The 15,280-nt window shown below is 42.0% G+C and overlaps 2 protein-coding genes across 5 annotated transcripts in view; one reads left to right on the top strand and one right to left on the bottom strand.

Annotated features, from left to right (window-relative positions):
• Positions 1-9,158, top strand: part of FYCO1 (FYVE and coiled-coil domain autophagy adaptor 1) — a 42,037-nt gene extending 32,879 nt beyond the window's left edge. For all 4 annotated transcript variants that reach the window (XM_053973503.1, XM_053973511.1, XM_053973529.1 and 1 more), the window contains 4 exons: positions 1,551-1,646; positions 3,321-3,531; positions 4,818-4,927; positions 5,353-9,158. In XM_053973503.1, coding sequence (XP_053829478.1) covers positions 1,551-1,646; positions 3,321-3,531; positions 4,818-4,927; positions 5,353-5,428 — 493 coding nt within the window. In that variant the 3' untranslated portion in view covers positions 5,429-9,158. The remainder of the gene's footprint in view (positions 1-1,550; positions 1,647-3,320; positions 3,532-4,817; positions 4,928-5,352) is intronic.
• Positions 9,159-11,350: 2,192 nt separating this feature from the next.
• Positions 11,351-14,431, bottom strand: CCR9 (C-C motif chemokine receptor 9). The gene is made up of 2 exons (XM_053973606.1): positions 14,344-14,431; positions 11,351-13,863 (listed from the first exon to the last, which is right to left on the bottom strand). The coding sequence occupies exons 1-2, from the start codon at positions 14,359-14,361 to the stop codon at positions 12,703-12,705; spliced, it is 1,179 nt and encodes a 392-aa protein (XP_053829581.1). The 5' UTR covers positions 14,362-14,431; the 3' UTR covers positions 11,351-12,702.
• Between the last annotated feature and the right edge of the window lie 849 nt (positions 14,432-15,280).

Genomic DNA, 15,280 nt, shown 5'->3' on the forward strand with positions numbered 1-15,280 from the left:
CAGTTTTCTTATCTGATTGTATAAAGATAGTTAACAATGAAATTATTTGCATCAGTAAGTATTTGCACAGATGTTGTAGTAACCTTTGTGGACCAACATGTAGTAAGTACTTAATTCTTACATTCCTTGTGCAATTCTGGTTACAGCTCAGGTTTTGGCACTTGATTACAGCTATGAGTCTCCCATGCACATCCCAGCTGTCTCTTTAGGGTATTAACAGTAGTGGTGTTACTGAAGAAGTCAAGAATTATTCAAGAGACTGCAAGAATAAAATAACAGGAATATTGAGATAACAGTTCAGGAAATGTATACACAGTGGGTGCAGTTTAATTTGCAGTCATAACAGTAAATTCGTCCTGTTTCCAAACAATAATGTCACTGCACTAAACTGACATGTGATTGCACGTTGTTGACACAGTATATTCAGATGCTGCTCATAACCACCTGAAGGAGACATTCTCTCATGCTCTTCTGCTTAGCAGTGCTGCTGATAGAGCCATGTCCCATTGGATTTAAAAGAAAATGTTTAACTGTGCATTGATTTTGAGAATTGGTCTACAGCAGGTGTGGCAATTATGCTCTCTTGGGGCATTACTGCACTTGATGGTTCAGAATCACATATTTTATTAGAGTCCACTTGTTTTTGGAAGGAACCAACCAGCTGGTTCCCTGTAAATAAGAATCCTTGGCATTTTTTCTGGGACAGCTTAATTGTCTCAAACTGCTGGAATGCGGAGAAACAAAACAAGAATCAGTCAGAGAAGCTCTAATTTACTTGGAAACTATCAGCGTTTGTTTCCTGACTCTCAAACTCATCCTTCTCTCTGTGTCCAGCCCTGTAATTCCTACCTGGTGCTACTCCAGTGTTCACCCAGAGTATACACCTTTTTTTGAGGTAAGGTGTAGATATCAGGTTCTTCCCTCTGCTTCACTGCTCACGGGACACATAATGGAGTGGAGGAGACGTCTTGCTTTGTCATCTTGTAACAGTACCTTTGGTGTATTTGTGTTTGAATCGTGCAGTATTTTTTGTAATTTTTTTTTTTGTAAAAGAAGAAACATGGTAGCAATTCTACAGCAATAAAATATGTTTTGTGTACATTGTCAGAGTAAGGAACTGGATAATAACCTCCCAGATTAAATCCAGGGAAATGTCTTATCCTTTTGCAAGCTTTGTTTAAGGGACAAGTGCAGACTGTTTTGCTTGTGTCTGCTACTCAAGTTCCCACCTGCCAGAAATCTTCAAAACCTGTCATTGTCTCAATAAGAAATTTATGTTATGATTGCAGGAAAGATTTTCTGGATGTATATATGTATTCCTCTTAGCTCATGAAACCAGGATAAAAAGAGTTTTACGTTTGTGCACAGTGATGAGAAGAAGGGGGCTGCGGTTTTCCCAGTCTTTTCACTACAATGGGCCAACTAAGAATCCTAGAATTTGGTATCAGAACTATCAAAACATTTCTATTTTAGGAAGGCATCAGCATGCAAATCTTATTTGATCACATACTACTCAGGGAATCATGATTTTCCTTCTTTTCTTGTTCTAGAAACAGCACGTGTAATTCTTCAACTTTCGATGAATCCGAAGACTGGCAAGTTGCTCAAGATGTTGAGATATGCTTGTTGAAGTCAGGAGAAATTATGTAAGCAGAATGATTTCATTGCTATAGGTAAAAGCATAAAGGCTGAGATATCAGCTATGTGAGCACAAGCCTTGCAGCCTCCTGGAAGAGCTGCTCACTTGTGTCCCACAGTAGAATTTGGTCTGAGGAGGATGAGAGGGTGGAATTCAACCATGCAGAGCATCAGCAATGAGCTAGGTCCTCTCTCTTCAGTCCTAGAAAACTTCAGTGCAACAGCAGGGAAATAAGAAGGAAAGATGTAGGTCCACATCACATGAGAAAACATTTCCTATTTTTATTGCAGGAATTGCTGTCAACACGAAGGGGGTTTAGAGAGAAGGCTGTGCAGTTCTAGCAGTCTCTGAAAGAAACTGCAAGGTCAAGTCAGGGAATGCAGCTCTAGTCAGACCTTTGCCAAAGGGACGGAATTCATGGCCTTTTGGAGCATATATCTGTTATTTATCAGTGGCTTCCCAGAATCTGTTTTGCTTGCTCTGGTTGATACATGCCATAGTATAAAATGTTTGTTTAAGCCTCAGCTCAAGCTCTGTGTGTACTGTATGTGCACAATTCTCTGCATATGTCCTGATCTGAAATTCCTAGTTACATGCAGTAGTGATACAGCATGTCACTTGCACAACCAACAATGGAATCCAATGTGTGGAAATGCACATGACTTAGAGAAATTCACCTTTGTTCACTTTCCCCTTAAACCTAGCTTTGAAATTTTGCCTTAGTTATGGGAAAGGTTTTAAACTTTTGACTGCAAGGAGATAAATCAGTCTATGCTTCAACCTCGTTGCTCCTGTTCAGAGATCCAGGTAAATGAAGCAGTAACTAGAATCATAGCTGGGCTGTAAGGCAAAATCAAGAATGATATTTATTTTATTAAAATCAAAGGTTACCTGAGACACGACAGGACTGTGGCTTACTCTGATCTTATTGATTTGCAAACAGTTTATTTGGCCTGAAAAGTGACAGATGAGATTAGTTTTAGTTAGGGTAATGTAGGTGAGATCCCATGGATCTTAGAAATTACAGGTTTCCCCTGGAAAGTGACCAGTGTTCTCCTGCTTCAGGGCCTCACTGATCACAGTCTTAAACAGATACTAGAATGAAGTCAGCTCATCTAATGCTGTAGGACTCTGCATCATCCAGATGCTAAGAATTTCCTTTTTAACTGGAAGTATTTTGAGTCAGATTTTTGCAGCTTGGACCCAGATGTACCATTAAGCGCTTCAGAACAGAGCTGCTGTTCACATTCCATCCACCTGTCCCCTCTGAACTCTGATCCCTCCTGTTTCCTGTGCAAATTTTTAGATTCAGCTAGGAAGGTGAATAAACCAGGTCACTTACTTTTGTTTAAAAAGAACAGTAGAGGGCAGCACTCCTTTCTTATCTGTAGTCACTCTAAAATGCTTTATTCCAGCACTGGTTTTCTTCAGTTGAAATTAAATAATTAAATGAACAAAATCCACTTGTGCCAGAGCAGTGAAGGTTCTTAATATCAGTCAGGGGTTTTTTTGTAGGTTTTACTTTCATTTGAGGCTTAATTTTCATGCATCTTGTGGACATGTCCCAATTACACTGTGGAGTCTACCTGAAATAGATGGAAAATAAAAATCAATGATTAGTGGTTTTGTCTGAGTAAGTGGATTGTATCTCTTCAAGTAATCATATATTTCTCCCTCACAGGATGAAATTACCCCTTACAGTAGAAGAGATCATGAATTTTGGAGAAAGCAACAGAGAGCTGTTCATCAAATCCAGCACCTACAGTATCATTCCCATCACTGTTACAGAGATGGGACTAACAATCAGTTGGATCTTCTCATCAGACCCCAAAAGCATATCCTTCAGCGTTGTCTACCAAGAGTCTGAAGACACACCTCTGGATCAGTGCAAAGTAAGGCCTTTGTCTCCTTACTGCTTTAGAGGTTGTACTGCTCTACACTCATCCAGGCTGCAGGAATTGACATATATTGCTAGGAGGTCTTCACCAGAATGCCAGTTGCTAATGCATTTAAGGGTTTGTATCTCCAGTTAAGCTGCAGTTCTGCTAAAGGCAAAGCTACATCTTTAATGTTGCCTGCAAAAGTTGAGTTGAAAAGCCCTGTAGCTTCTATTGCTTGCATCTGAAATTCACTCAGTATTATTAATCAAAATTGAATGTCCAAGTCTGCAAAATTCTCTTTTTTTTCTCAATTTTACGTAGTTTGTAAACTCTTTAAGGCTGGTTTTGCCAGGCCCTTGAGCAGAAACCACAGGGAAGCAGATAAATTTCTTGGTTTACCTACATTTCTTACAATGAAGCATATACTTAAGTGCCTGGATGGTGTGCAAAATCTCTTTACTGTGCCCAAGGTACCCAGTTTTATATGTGCTGTCCATATTTCATGAGGACTACAGATTAAGTGAATCTATTTTACTCAACTAATTGCAAAGTTTTGCTGAAGATAAGGCAGCTGTTGGTTTAATTCACCGTGATAGGGTGAACTCTATGGCTGTGATTTACTGGGGGAATAAGACATTTATATAGCTTGTGTTAATTCACGGCATGGTTATTAGCTCCGTGTAAAATATCTCTTTTTCTAAATCTGAAAGCTGAAAGAAGTATGAATGCTGCTTTTGTCTTGATATATTTCTTTGGTAAAACTTTGTGTTTTATAGGGTCATCCTTGATCTATGTCAGCTGCTTTTCTGACAGCTGTGCTAGGGTTTTACAGCAAAACACACATAGAACCACAGATACACACACTTTTTCTGTAAGTGCAGATAAAAAAAAGAGATTTGCTGAGAAAGCTTATTTTATAACACAGGGAATATAAAAACATATTAAAAATATATTTAGCTAAATCATGCTCTTGGATATATGGATTTAATGTGCCACTTGATTAAGTTATTAAAGTCTCTTAGATTAACATTTAAAAGTTCAGGATTTGATTCTATCTCTAAAGCAGAGATGAATAGCCATAGGTTAGTGCTGTAAAGATATAATCCAAGGAAAACAGATGTCTTACTGTGAGATTTTAGTTTGGGTAGTTTTTAATGCTAATCAGTTAGAGTAATTCATTTTACAGGCATAGATGCACTTTGAGAGTTTCACGGTGGCTGAAATCAAGGTTTTCTGAAAGGAAGCGCCAATTTATAGGGCAGATAGCAAGCTTCATTTTGATTTGTATTGAATTCCAGGTTCTTATCCCTATGACTCGCTGCAACTCTCATAAGGAAACTATCAGAGGACAGGTGAAAGTCAGAAACGCTGGAATCTATACCCTGATATTTGACAACACATTCTCTAGGTAGGTCCTGGCCAGGCGTAAAAGGTGAAATAAGCTTGGTTTTACAGGCTGTGGAACTGATCAGATGTACCATTATTCAGCCATTTACAAGTAAGTATAAGAAAATTTTCCTTGCCAAGAAGTCTTCAAGAGTGAGTTTTCGTTCTTGTTCTTGTTTGGGTTTTTTTCCTACCCCCACAGCAGAATTCCACTCTTCTTTCTGAACCTCTGGGAGGGTTAACATAAGTAAGCAAGTCATTTGTGACTCATTCCAAGACAGTTTAGTCAGGATTGTCATCTTTTTAACAACAAACCTGACGGCCCTTGCGCAGGCATACTTCTTTTTGACAACACTGAATTGAAAAACTGTATACACTTTTAAGGCTTCCCCTCTTTGTTGGCTTCATCTAACATGATCTTTTTGCTCTCTTTTCTTTCCTTAACAGGTTTATCTCAAAAAGAGTGTTTTATCACTTGGCTGTTGAGCGACCTGTCATCTATGATGGAAGTGATTTTCCATAGCCTTTACTATACTGTGTATTTTTAATTAAATTTTTAAGATATGATATTATTTATGTACATGCGTAAGCATTCTGATTACCACTGTGTTTGAAGACTTTGAAACTATGCAATAGTTCTAATGCACTTAAGAGGAGATGTGTACACTAAAAACAGAAGCCTTTTCAGGAACACTAATGGTTCTGTACTGTGTACAGATTGCTGAAAAGCTATGTTGTGTGGTTTAACAGGTCAATAATAACCAATTTTTTTTTCAGTGAGGAAAAAAATAAGTGTGGGAGTATCTAAATGCAAACTGAAATTCTCTGCTGAAAATTTAGCTGTTTTTCTTCCAGAAATATCCTTCAAAAGGAAATTTAAAGAAAAATGCATATTTTTGACCTCTTCACTGACGTGTAAACATAACCATCTTTTTTCTGCTGTACTGCTCTTACAGTCAGAGCAGCAATTACGCAATACTTCAGTCTTCACAATTATTGTAATCCATCTAGAATTTCTTCTTTTCCAAGTTTTATAAGCAGCAAACCATAGGAGTTTTATACATTTTGGGCTAAGATTTGGTAAGTCTTAACTGGCTTTTTCCAATGCTTTGGCACTGAATACCGGTTACAAAATAATAAACATGAAGCAGCAACTCCTTTCACTTTGGCTCACTGTACTCTGTATGTTGGCCCATGGAACCCAGTTCCTACGGTGAGCACCAGTGGCAGAACGCAGAACATCCCCAGTGGAATAAAGTACTGCTCACTGGGTGATATTGGGAAGAGGAGCATTCCTTTTTCCTGCCTTAGCACCTTAGTCATCAGCATTCACAGGAAAGCACAATTTCTGGGGAGGTCAGCAGCATCTCTCTCTCTAGACCATGTGGAAGGCAGCAATAATGTTTGAATGGGTCTCAAAATGTCCATCCAAAACAGAATGCATATCCAGACCTGGTGAGCATATCCATCCAGTGGTGTTAGTGCATTCTGTCCCTTTCCTAAGTCTTGCAGTTGCCCTAACCAACTGCTAACTTTCCATCTCAGATTTGGGGGCTGTTAACACTGCCTTTTAAGGGAAGACTGGGTTCTCGCTTATATATCTCGCTTATAAAAACTTCTGTGCAAACCATCTGCTTTCCATATAGAATTTCAGCTTTTTGTCAAATACCTGAAAGTGGATTTTTCTGTACAAAAAAACCTGTCTTCCAATAGCATGGCAAAACATTTGGCAGGAGAAAGAAGAAAAGCTCTTTCTCCCAACCAGCCCTCCTCATAATTTAAGTGTGTCCGATTTCTCATGTTACTGTTCTCCCAAGAAACCTCAGACCTGGAGGGTTTTAGTGCAGCAGTTAGTAGAAGACCAGCAAGACCTGTGAGGAACCCTGTAGAGACTTGATGGCAGCTGTAACTGACATACAGGGGTCATGGTGGGAGACAGAAAATAAAGCATGAGGGGAAAGAAGAAAAAAGGGCAAGCATAAACTGAAGCAAATGGTTTGGGGAGAGGAAAGGGGCAAACTTGTAAAAGCAAGGAGAGGGAATTGGAGGAATGAGCTCAGCTAGGGAAGGTGGTCAGGAGAGGCCAGCTGCTGTTTATGTTTTGCTGGTCCAATCCAATACTCATAAGGAATCTCCCACCCCAAAGGACTGGTTGTTTAAAAGGTGGCGATCACAAAGCAAGTATTGGACATTTACACAGGAGCAGCTGAGGCAGAGGGAAATTTCTGATCATAGAAAAGAAAATAATGGCAGTTAAAGCTAAAGGTTGCTCATCATTTGTTCCAGTTGTTAACAATCTATAATACAGTGATCCTGAAAAAGATTGTGAAAGAATGACTACTTTTCATGGAGCACCTAGGATTTAGGTCTCTGACTCATCAACAGCATTCCCTTGCCTTCAGCTGCCTTTTTTCCCATGGTGGTGGTGTGCTCCCAACCCTCTGCCAGGCAGAGTGATCACTGGAAGGTGCAACTCCTGAAGGCTGCAGTGGTTGTGTGCATGAAAATGAGATGGACGAGAGACTGAAGTGGGCAATGAACAGCAATAAATGGCGTGGATAGGTTCATGAATTACAGCATATTTCAGTCTTGAAGCTATGTTTTATATTTAATTAAGCAAGAAGAGATTATTTATTGCTTAAAAATGGAGTACTGTGTACCATATGCTATGCAATTTCACTGAGCTGTTACTGAAGTCTGCTGCAGTTTTCTTTTAAGCTTTTAAGTGTGGTTTTTAAAGATATTTTGCTGTTGTTTACTTAGAATACTAATTTTACTGGGATATCTTTCTTAACATGCCAAATGTAAGGTAAAGGGACACTGTCAAGTATCTTCAGCCAAAACATGGCATCTCTGTTAAAAAGTATTTGAAATCTCTCTGCTAAAAATAATTTGACAGCCTTGCCTCTTGATTTCTCTCCACATCCAGTTCTTGACTTTTTTTTATTGTGTGGCAAATATTTTTAAGCCCCTGTTCATGTAGCTTTCAAAATAATTGTCTCCATGTAGTAAGCCAGATGTTTCTTTGGAGGTCTCTCACGTAGACAGTCCTGAGACTGGCTGAAGCCTGTATTTGGGAGAAGGAGAGTAAATCCGCTGGATTATTCTCATTTAGCATTTGAGTCTTTATGGTCCCTTTTCTTCAGATTTTCCTGCCCTTTGAGGGTAATTTTATGGTTGGTTTTTTTTTTTTTTCCTCTCTCTGAAAGGGGACTAAGAGAGGGAGTCAGAACCTGTAGTATAAAGATGAAAAGTTTGCTTCTAACCAAAGACAGTACTTAAGGAGAAAAAGCTTCAAATTATGAAGTATCAGGGTGGTAAGCTGCAAGTGGACAGGAGTGCAGCTGTTCTAAGAAGCTTCCTAGAAGCAATAATCCCATCATAATAGCTGTAAGAGGCTGTGCAGAGACACTAAAGAACCTGACATTAGTAGAGACATTTCATTTAAATGTCCCAGACAGTTCATTACTGGAATCATGGAAATCCAATAAAGGACTTTGCACAAGAGCAGGCTTGTGCAAGAGATTATTTCATTCAAGCACCTCATTCTTCCATTCATAAAATGCTTGTTCTTGTGAGTTATGCCAGCAATGCTGAAAAAATCTATTTATTTATAGGTGCTCAGGTGATGTGTTGAATTAGGCTTTTTATTATCTGCAGGAATGCAATAAAGAGAAAAATATTTTAAATTGATCATGAAATTAATTGAAGGAGATGTCACATTCATAGGACAAAGAGATTGTACATTGTGGTCAGCATAAGCAATTAGATGTTTTTATGGGTGCTGGAAAAGGTAAGGAGATATAGAGGGTAATTTTTTTATTTCGAGGAGGTTTATGCAAAGAAAAGAATGTAGTTTCTTCAAGAAAATTACAGTGTTCCTTTACTCAACATTACTCAGTGTTGCTTTATGAAAAATGAAAGAGGTATTGCACAAGAGTGTACCACATTAAAAAATAGCAAAGCTACAAAAGCCTGACTTTTTTCCTAAAACTGAAATTGCACTGTAGTTTTAATTATGCTCAATCACTGAGGTTGTAACTTGTTCAGAAGCATCTTTTGATCTTAACTGCCAAAGAATTGCAAGCCCTGTTCACATCAAACTTCTGCTCCAGATATGGGAAAAATCATGTATACCAGTGTCTGTACAGTTACAGAAATGTTAATGGTTGTGTTGGAATGTTTTTCTTGATGCTTTTTTCCCCCTTTTTTAACCTCAGGAATTTAAGAATAAAATTCTTTATCACTGCGAATGTTTGTCCCTTTTTTGCCTTGTAGAGATAGCATTGTGTGGAAGATAAATCTGGTAATTGTATAATCTACTTGGGGGTTTTATGAAATTTATATTGCCATCCCCTCATTTCAAAGCTACAATTACCAGTAGAAGTTTCAGAGCATCTCCAGAGGCATCTGGAGTCCTGGCTCCACATTCAGAAGCTTCCCTCTAGGAGAGGCTCCAGCAAAGCCTAATCTGGAGTATGAGGGACCTGCAAAGAGTGAGTTTTACATATAGCCAGTACATGTGTAAGTGACCATGCCTTACTGTACCTCAGCTCTGCAGGGAACTGCTGCAGCCATTGAAAGTCTTTGTGTCCATCTCCAGTAATGGATTTTTATCCATCCTGGGTAATATCCCCTCCCTTGGTGCTAGGGGAAAGGCTCTCCCAGCCCTACTTCTGCTTTATATTTCTCGGTCTGTGCCCCAAGAACAGGCCTTGGCACAAACAGGGTAACATTTTTCTGTGGGGACCATGTGAAGCTGCCACCAGGTTGTCATATCCTCTTCATTAGTCCTTGAAGTGTCACAGGGATGCTTGAAGTCCAAATATAGTAATAATTCCTGTACTTTCACATCCTTCTGTCACTTCCCTGTGCTCTGGAAGAGGTGCTTCTATAAAGATGTCTCTGTTTTGGGCAGAGCAGGCACCAGGTAGGCAGGTTTGCCTGCAGAGAGTAAAAGTTTCCCATGGGCTCTCCCAGCTTCCTCCCCTTGTACCACAAGCAGGCTGGTACTGCTCTACATGACTGCCTGCACCATGGTGACAACGCAGCACTTGGGGCAGGGACAAGTCCAGCTGCCTCTTTGAAGAAGAGCAACAGCATAGGAGACTACAGCCCAAAACTGGGAACATCTAGGAAAAACTGACCTCAAAGAGAAGGGAGGGGACCCAAGCTGTGGAAGATCTCAGGTCTCTACCAGGACTTCCAGCAACTGCTGGGTGCCCATCCTGCTAGAGCTGTGCATAAAACATGAGCAGAATCCCCTGGGAGTGCTCATGGAGCAAGGGAGACAATAGCCTTTGCCTGTGAGGAAACCTCCCATCCTGGAAGAGAGCATCAGGTGAAGGCTGGGGACACCCTAGCCAGGCACAAGAGAGATTGTGGTGGGATAAATGCAAGTAAAATGTCAAGGCAGAGTGACGGAGGAGCCCAAGAAGGGTTTGACCACAAGGAGCTGTGCTGCTCAGAGATGGAGGCCCCCAGCAGATGCAAGAGGGAGTAATGGCAGAAAACACCTCCATGACTAAGTCCCTGTTGCCCTGACCAACAAGAAGGGTTGCTGATGAGGCTGCAGCCAGAGGGGTGTTTGTATGGTGAAAGCAGCTTGGGAAGCCACCAGCAGCTGCTGGACTGCAGGCAGCCATGGTAGTACAAACCCCAGCAGCAAAAACCACCCCCAGGGAGGTTGGTCCCCAACTTCCCCTGGCACAGTGATGGGAGCACCCTGACTCAGAGCAGGATGTGCATAACCCAGGGACAACCCCGTCACCCCAAACTGCTGCAAATTCATTGCTGTTTCACCACCCTCAGCAGTTTCACCTGCTGATTGAGCACGAGTATTTCCCATTGCATTTTGGGGACTGAAGAAGCTTTACTTTCTGTGAGATGGCCACGAAGTTCAGGTTCCTGGGGCTTGTGAGATGTAGTACAGGGAAGAGGAGCTTGCAGCAGCTAAGGTTTGCACACTTGCTTGTTTGCATAACTCAAGGGCTTTTTGGGAGCCAGGAGAACCCTCTGAGTATGTGCCCTATCACCCCCAGCCTCAGGAAGGGATAGTAGGGCTGAGCTGCTGTGGAGAAGCATCTGCCCCCAATGTGCTCCCTCCTCCCCTGCCCTCAGAAACTTGCCCTGTACCCCAGCCCTCATCTCAGGAGCCTAAACTTGCTCTGGTGCCTGCAGGGTTCTCAGCTGTAGCTTCCACACCACAAGGGTTAGATATTTGAAATAGACCCTCTTAGCAAAGTTTTCCTTTGGCTTCTTTTGAGAGGGGTAAATGCTGTGATTGCAAACAGGTTATGTGTGTGGATTATATGTGTATGAACTGGGAAGGATGCGTGGGCAAGAAACAACCAGTTCATCCCCTTGGTGTATGTGGCAGTGCCTTTATTTAATTTTGGCTTCTGTTTGCTGAGCACAAATCACAAAAAAACCCCATACCCTTCCTATACACACAGTGAAAATCATATACATCTTTGACCATTTTTCCTCCTAAGGTTAAAAAAAAATCCTAATAAATGTATATGAAACTTGAACCCCCCATCTGCCCAGGTATACCTTATTAGCTAGAAAAGCAGCACCAAACTCTGCAGAAACCTCTTGTTTACCAACATGCTTTAATGATAAACGCACAATGAAAATTCTTTTTCCCTGCAAGACCTAAATACCAGAAAGCAAACCAGGTTACACGAGATTATTTAAAACAAAGCCTCCTGAGCACTACATTCTGCAATTGAAGAGTGGGAGGTGCAGGCTGTGGTCAGGCAGGACTGGCAAGGCCATGTCCCTGTGAGGGGATGAGCAAAGCGGAACAGATAAATGATGGCCTGGGGGCTCAGGTTTTGGGGTGCATTACAGCACACCACTTCTGGGAATGGCAGCCTCCACATCCTGATGTCTCATTCCAAATTTCATTAGGTTTGACACTTAATTACTCCCTGTCTTGCTGGTGCTAGGTTAAATATATTTTTCAAAGATATTGGTGCATAACTGGTGGTCAGCTGAACCATTTGGTTTGGTTTTTGTGTTCTGGTTCATGACAGCTTTGCACCATACAGCAAATATCCCTGGGACAAACAACTTAATGTCTCCAAAGCCCTTAATTTTTACTGTGAGGGATGATTTGTTTCCAGTATCAAAACAGGAGCCATCGAAACTGACATTACACAGCTAAAATAAAGGAGAAAGACCACATTCTGCAATGCTCACTTTATGTACACGAACAACTGGCTTTTCTTTGCAAGAAAAACCACCTATGCAGCCAAATAGAGTTGCATTTGCCCAGGCACAGAGAGCAGCATTTGCCCACTGCTACAAACCAGTGTCAGAGCTAAAGACCATTCTCCTTTACACAGGATGGAATCTGGTGTAGGAATCTGGCAGGGCTCCCAAGTCAGGCCACATTCTTAGGGGAAGCTGGTGTGACAGCAAATGAAGGCTGAACCCCCTGCTGCTGCTTCCTGTGGTCAGAACACTTCATCAGCCTGTGTTGCTGCCATACCTGGGTGTATCACCTGCTATGAGACTTATTATTTCAGGTTGTGGTCTGAACTGCAGATGGGCCAGCTGTCACAAAGATAGCTTTTGACATCTATCAGTTCTGTTTATAGCAAGTATGTTTCCATTTTGCTCCCATCTGCTAAAGGTTTCCTGTTCTCTCAGCCAGCAACCCTCAGTTGGGTCCTGCACATCAAGGGCAGGTCCCCAACCCTTTCTGCCCCTCTGGGATAATCTTTGGGGTATACAGATGGTTTCCAAAGAGCTTGGTGCTTCTCTGGAGAGGAGCAGGTGAGGACTAACTTACAGGATGACTTTGCAAGGAGGGGACATAACAAAGGAGGTCCAGTGAGTGTTGAGGATCAGGGAGTTCCTGACCCGCCGCCTCCCCAGCATGGCAAAGGACCAGTTTGAGCTGTGCTCCTGGCTGTCACAGGCAGAGGAGTGCTCCTGGCCCCTGCTCCAGCAGCAGCCACAGCTTTGCATCATCCTGCCCAGTGCCATCCTGAACCGCTCGCCAGCAAAGACATAGAGGAAGGGGTTGAGGCAGCTGTGGAGGAAGGCGATGATCTGGGTGACCTGCAGCCCGATGTCCAGCTGGTTGGCAGCCTGACAACTGTGCACCACCCCTGTGTAGGTGTTGATGGCTTTGACCAGCAAAACAATATTGTACGGGAACTGAGAGAGGAGGAAAGCGGTGAGGATCATGGTGATGATCTTCAGCGACTTCTGCTTTTGAAATCTTTTGGCTTGTAGGAGGGTGTTGATGATAAGGGCATAACAAATCACCATGACAAGGAGCGGGAGGAAGAATCCTATGATAACTTTCAAGGCCAGGACCGTAACTCTGAAGATCACACTGACGTTTGGTGGGTACATAATTTTGCAAACTGTTACATCACCCACCTGTGTGCTCTGGCTGTAAATGAGTTCTGGGATGCACAGGCTCACAGATGTCAGCCAGACAGCCAGGCACATGAGCCTGCTGCGCAGGAGCCACCTTCGCTTACAAGTTTTAGCTTTCATTGCTTGGACTATAGTGCTGTACCTGTCAAAGCTGATGCAGGTTAGAAGCAAGCTGCAGCCATAGAAGTTGATCTTATACATGCTGTTCACAACTTTGCACATGAAGTCCTTAAAGATCCATCCATCAGAAGCAGCTTTGGCCCAGAAGGGGAAGGTGAAAAGGAGCAGGAGGTCAGCGATGGCCAGGTGCAGCAGGTACAGATCCATCATGCTCCTCCTGAAGTGGTATTTGCAATAGACAAGCACAACCAAGGTGTTCCCCACTGTGCCCACAGCAAAGATGAGCCAGAAAAACACTGGCAGGAAGGCTTGAGCAAAGTGCCTGACCTGCCTCTTGTCACACATGAAGTCTGTGCTGTTCACTGGGTTCTCACACAGGGACAGCACCATGCTGTCGTTCCTGTAGTAATCCAGGCTACTCTTGCCAGGATGTGTGACCTGCAATAGGACATCTAGTAAATTTCTGTTGAGAGGCTCAGTAAAGCGTACATTTGCCCTCTCCACCAGATGCAATTGAAGATGCTTAATGTATTCCATTTAAATAAGAAAGTGCAAAGGCTGCCAGTGAAACAGGTAATTTCAGATTGCTTGGAGTGTACAGCACAGCAGAGATTTATACAAATGACCCACTGAGTGAAAAACTCACAAAAGAGCAGTTCACGATGTCCAGCTAACTTCAGTTACTAAAATGGTAGGTGGTGAAAGCATTATGTCTGTCAGATAATTCAAACCATGGTTTGCTTGGCTTCAAATACATAACAAAAGGCAAAATGCCCAACTTGGAAAGAAGGGGAGAAGAAGTCTTTTTGTTACTGCTATGTTGGGATGGTACCAGTGGCTTGAAAGGGGCAGAAAACTGATGGAGACAAAGAGGGGGGAAGGAAAAGGAGATGAACAGTGACATAGCTGTATACTCACGACACTAGCAGCTGCCATCTTCAGCCAGATTGCTCCTCAGTCCTGAAGGAAGCTCCGTAGCCTGGAGAGGAAAGATGAGGGAAGACAACTGATTTGAAACAACTCTGAAGGAGGACTGTGACTCTCTTCCTTGTACTTCTTCTTCTTCTACCTTTAATAAAAACCTCAACTTTTTGAAACAACTCAGGCCGGAAGATGAACAAACCACACACAAATTGATGTTGCTGATATGAATTATTTACTTATTTCCATTTTACAAATTTACATTTAGCCTACATTAGGTCTTCAGCTTCTCTATGGCACTGTGCTGATTAAGTCCTTGGATGTACTACAGTCACTGAAATCTCATTTTTAAGAAGCTGTAGACTCCCCAGTGTGCACATGTAAAAAGTAATCTAAAAGTACTGTACCTTGCAAAAGATTCATGAGAAAAGTTGAAATTTTTCTCTTAAATGATTTAGCAACTAAGAGGAAAAGTACCTGGCTTTAGTTGTACTTTGCAGTCTGAAATATTTGCATCCTCTGCAGCAAGTGATTAATCTCTACCTCCAATTTCTCTTTCTTATCTGTGAGTTTAGGCACAGTGCTCATTGCTGTTGGCCTGCAAAGCTGATCACTAAGCACCAGTAAACAAAAAAATATTGAGCTTTTTCTGCTGTAGATTGCTTTTCTAGTCGGTCCACCATCACAAAAGGTAGCAGAGCCTGGTGGGCTTGATGCAAGACAAATGCACCTAAGTATTCCACATGTTCTGCACCAGCTTGTCCAGAATAACGCCTGGGGATGAAGTCTGGTGACAACACAAGGTGGGTCAGTGCTACTGGGGACCTTCAACTAGCACAGACTTTTCCTCCAGACCCCTTCAAAAGCATGTAACCGAGAGGTCACCTTGCAGAAACCACAGCAGAAGCGGATGTAGCCAAACCTCCTCCATGGG

Source organism: Vidua macroura, chromosome 1 (genome assembly GCF_024509145.1).
Source record: "Vidua macroura isolate BioBank_ID:100142 chromosome 1, ASM2450914v1, whole genome shotgun sequence".
Classification (NCBI taxonomy): Eukaryota; Metazoa; Chordata; class Aves; order Passeriformes; family Viduidae; genus Vidua; species Vidua macroura.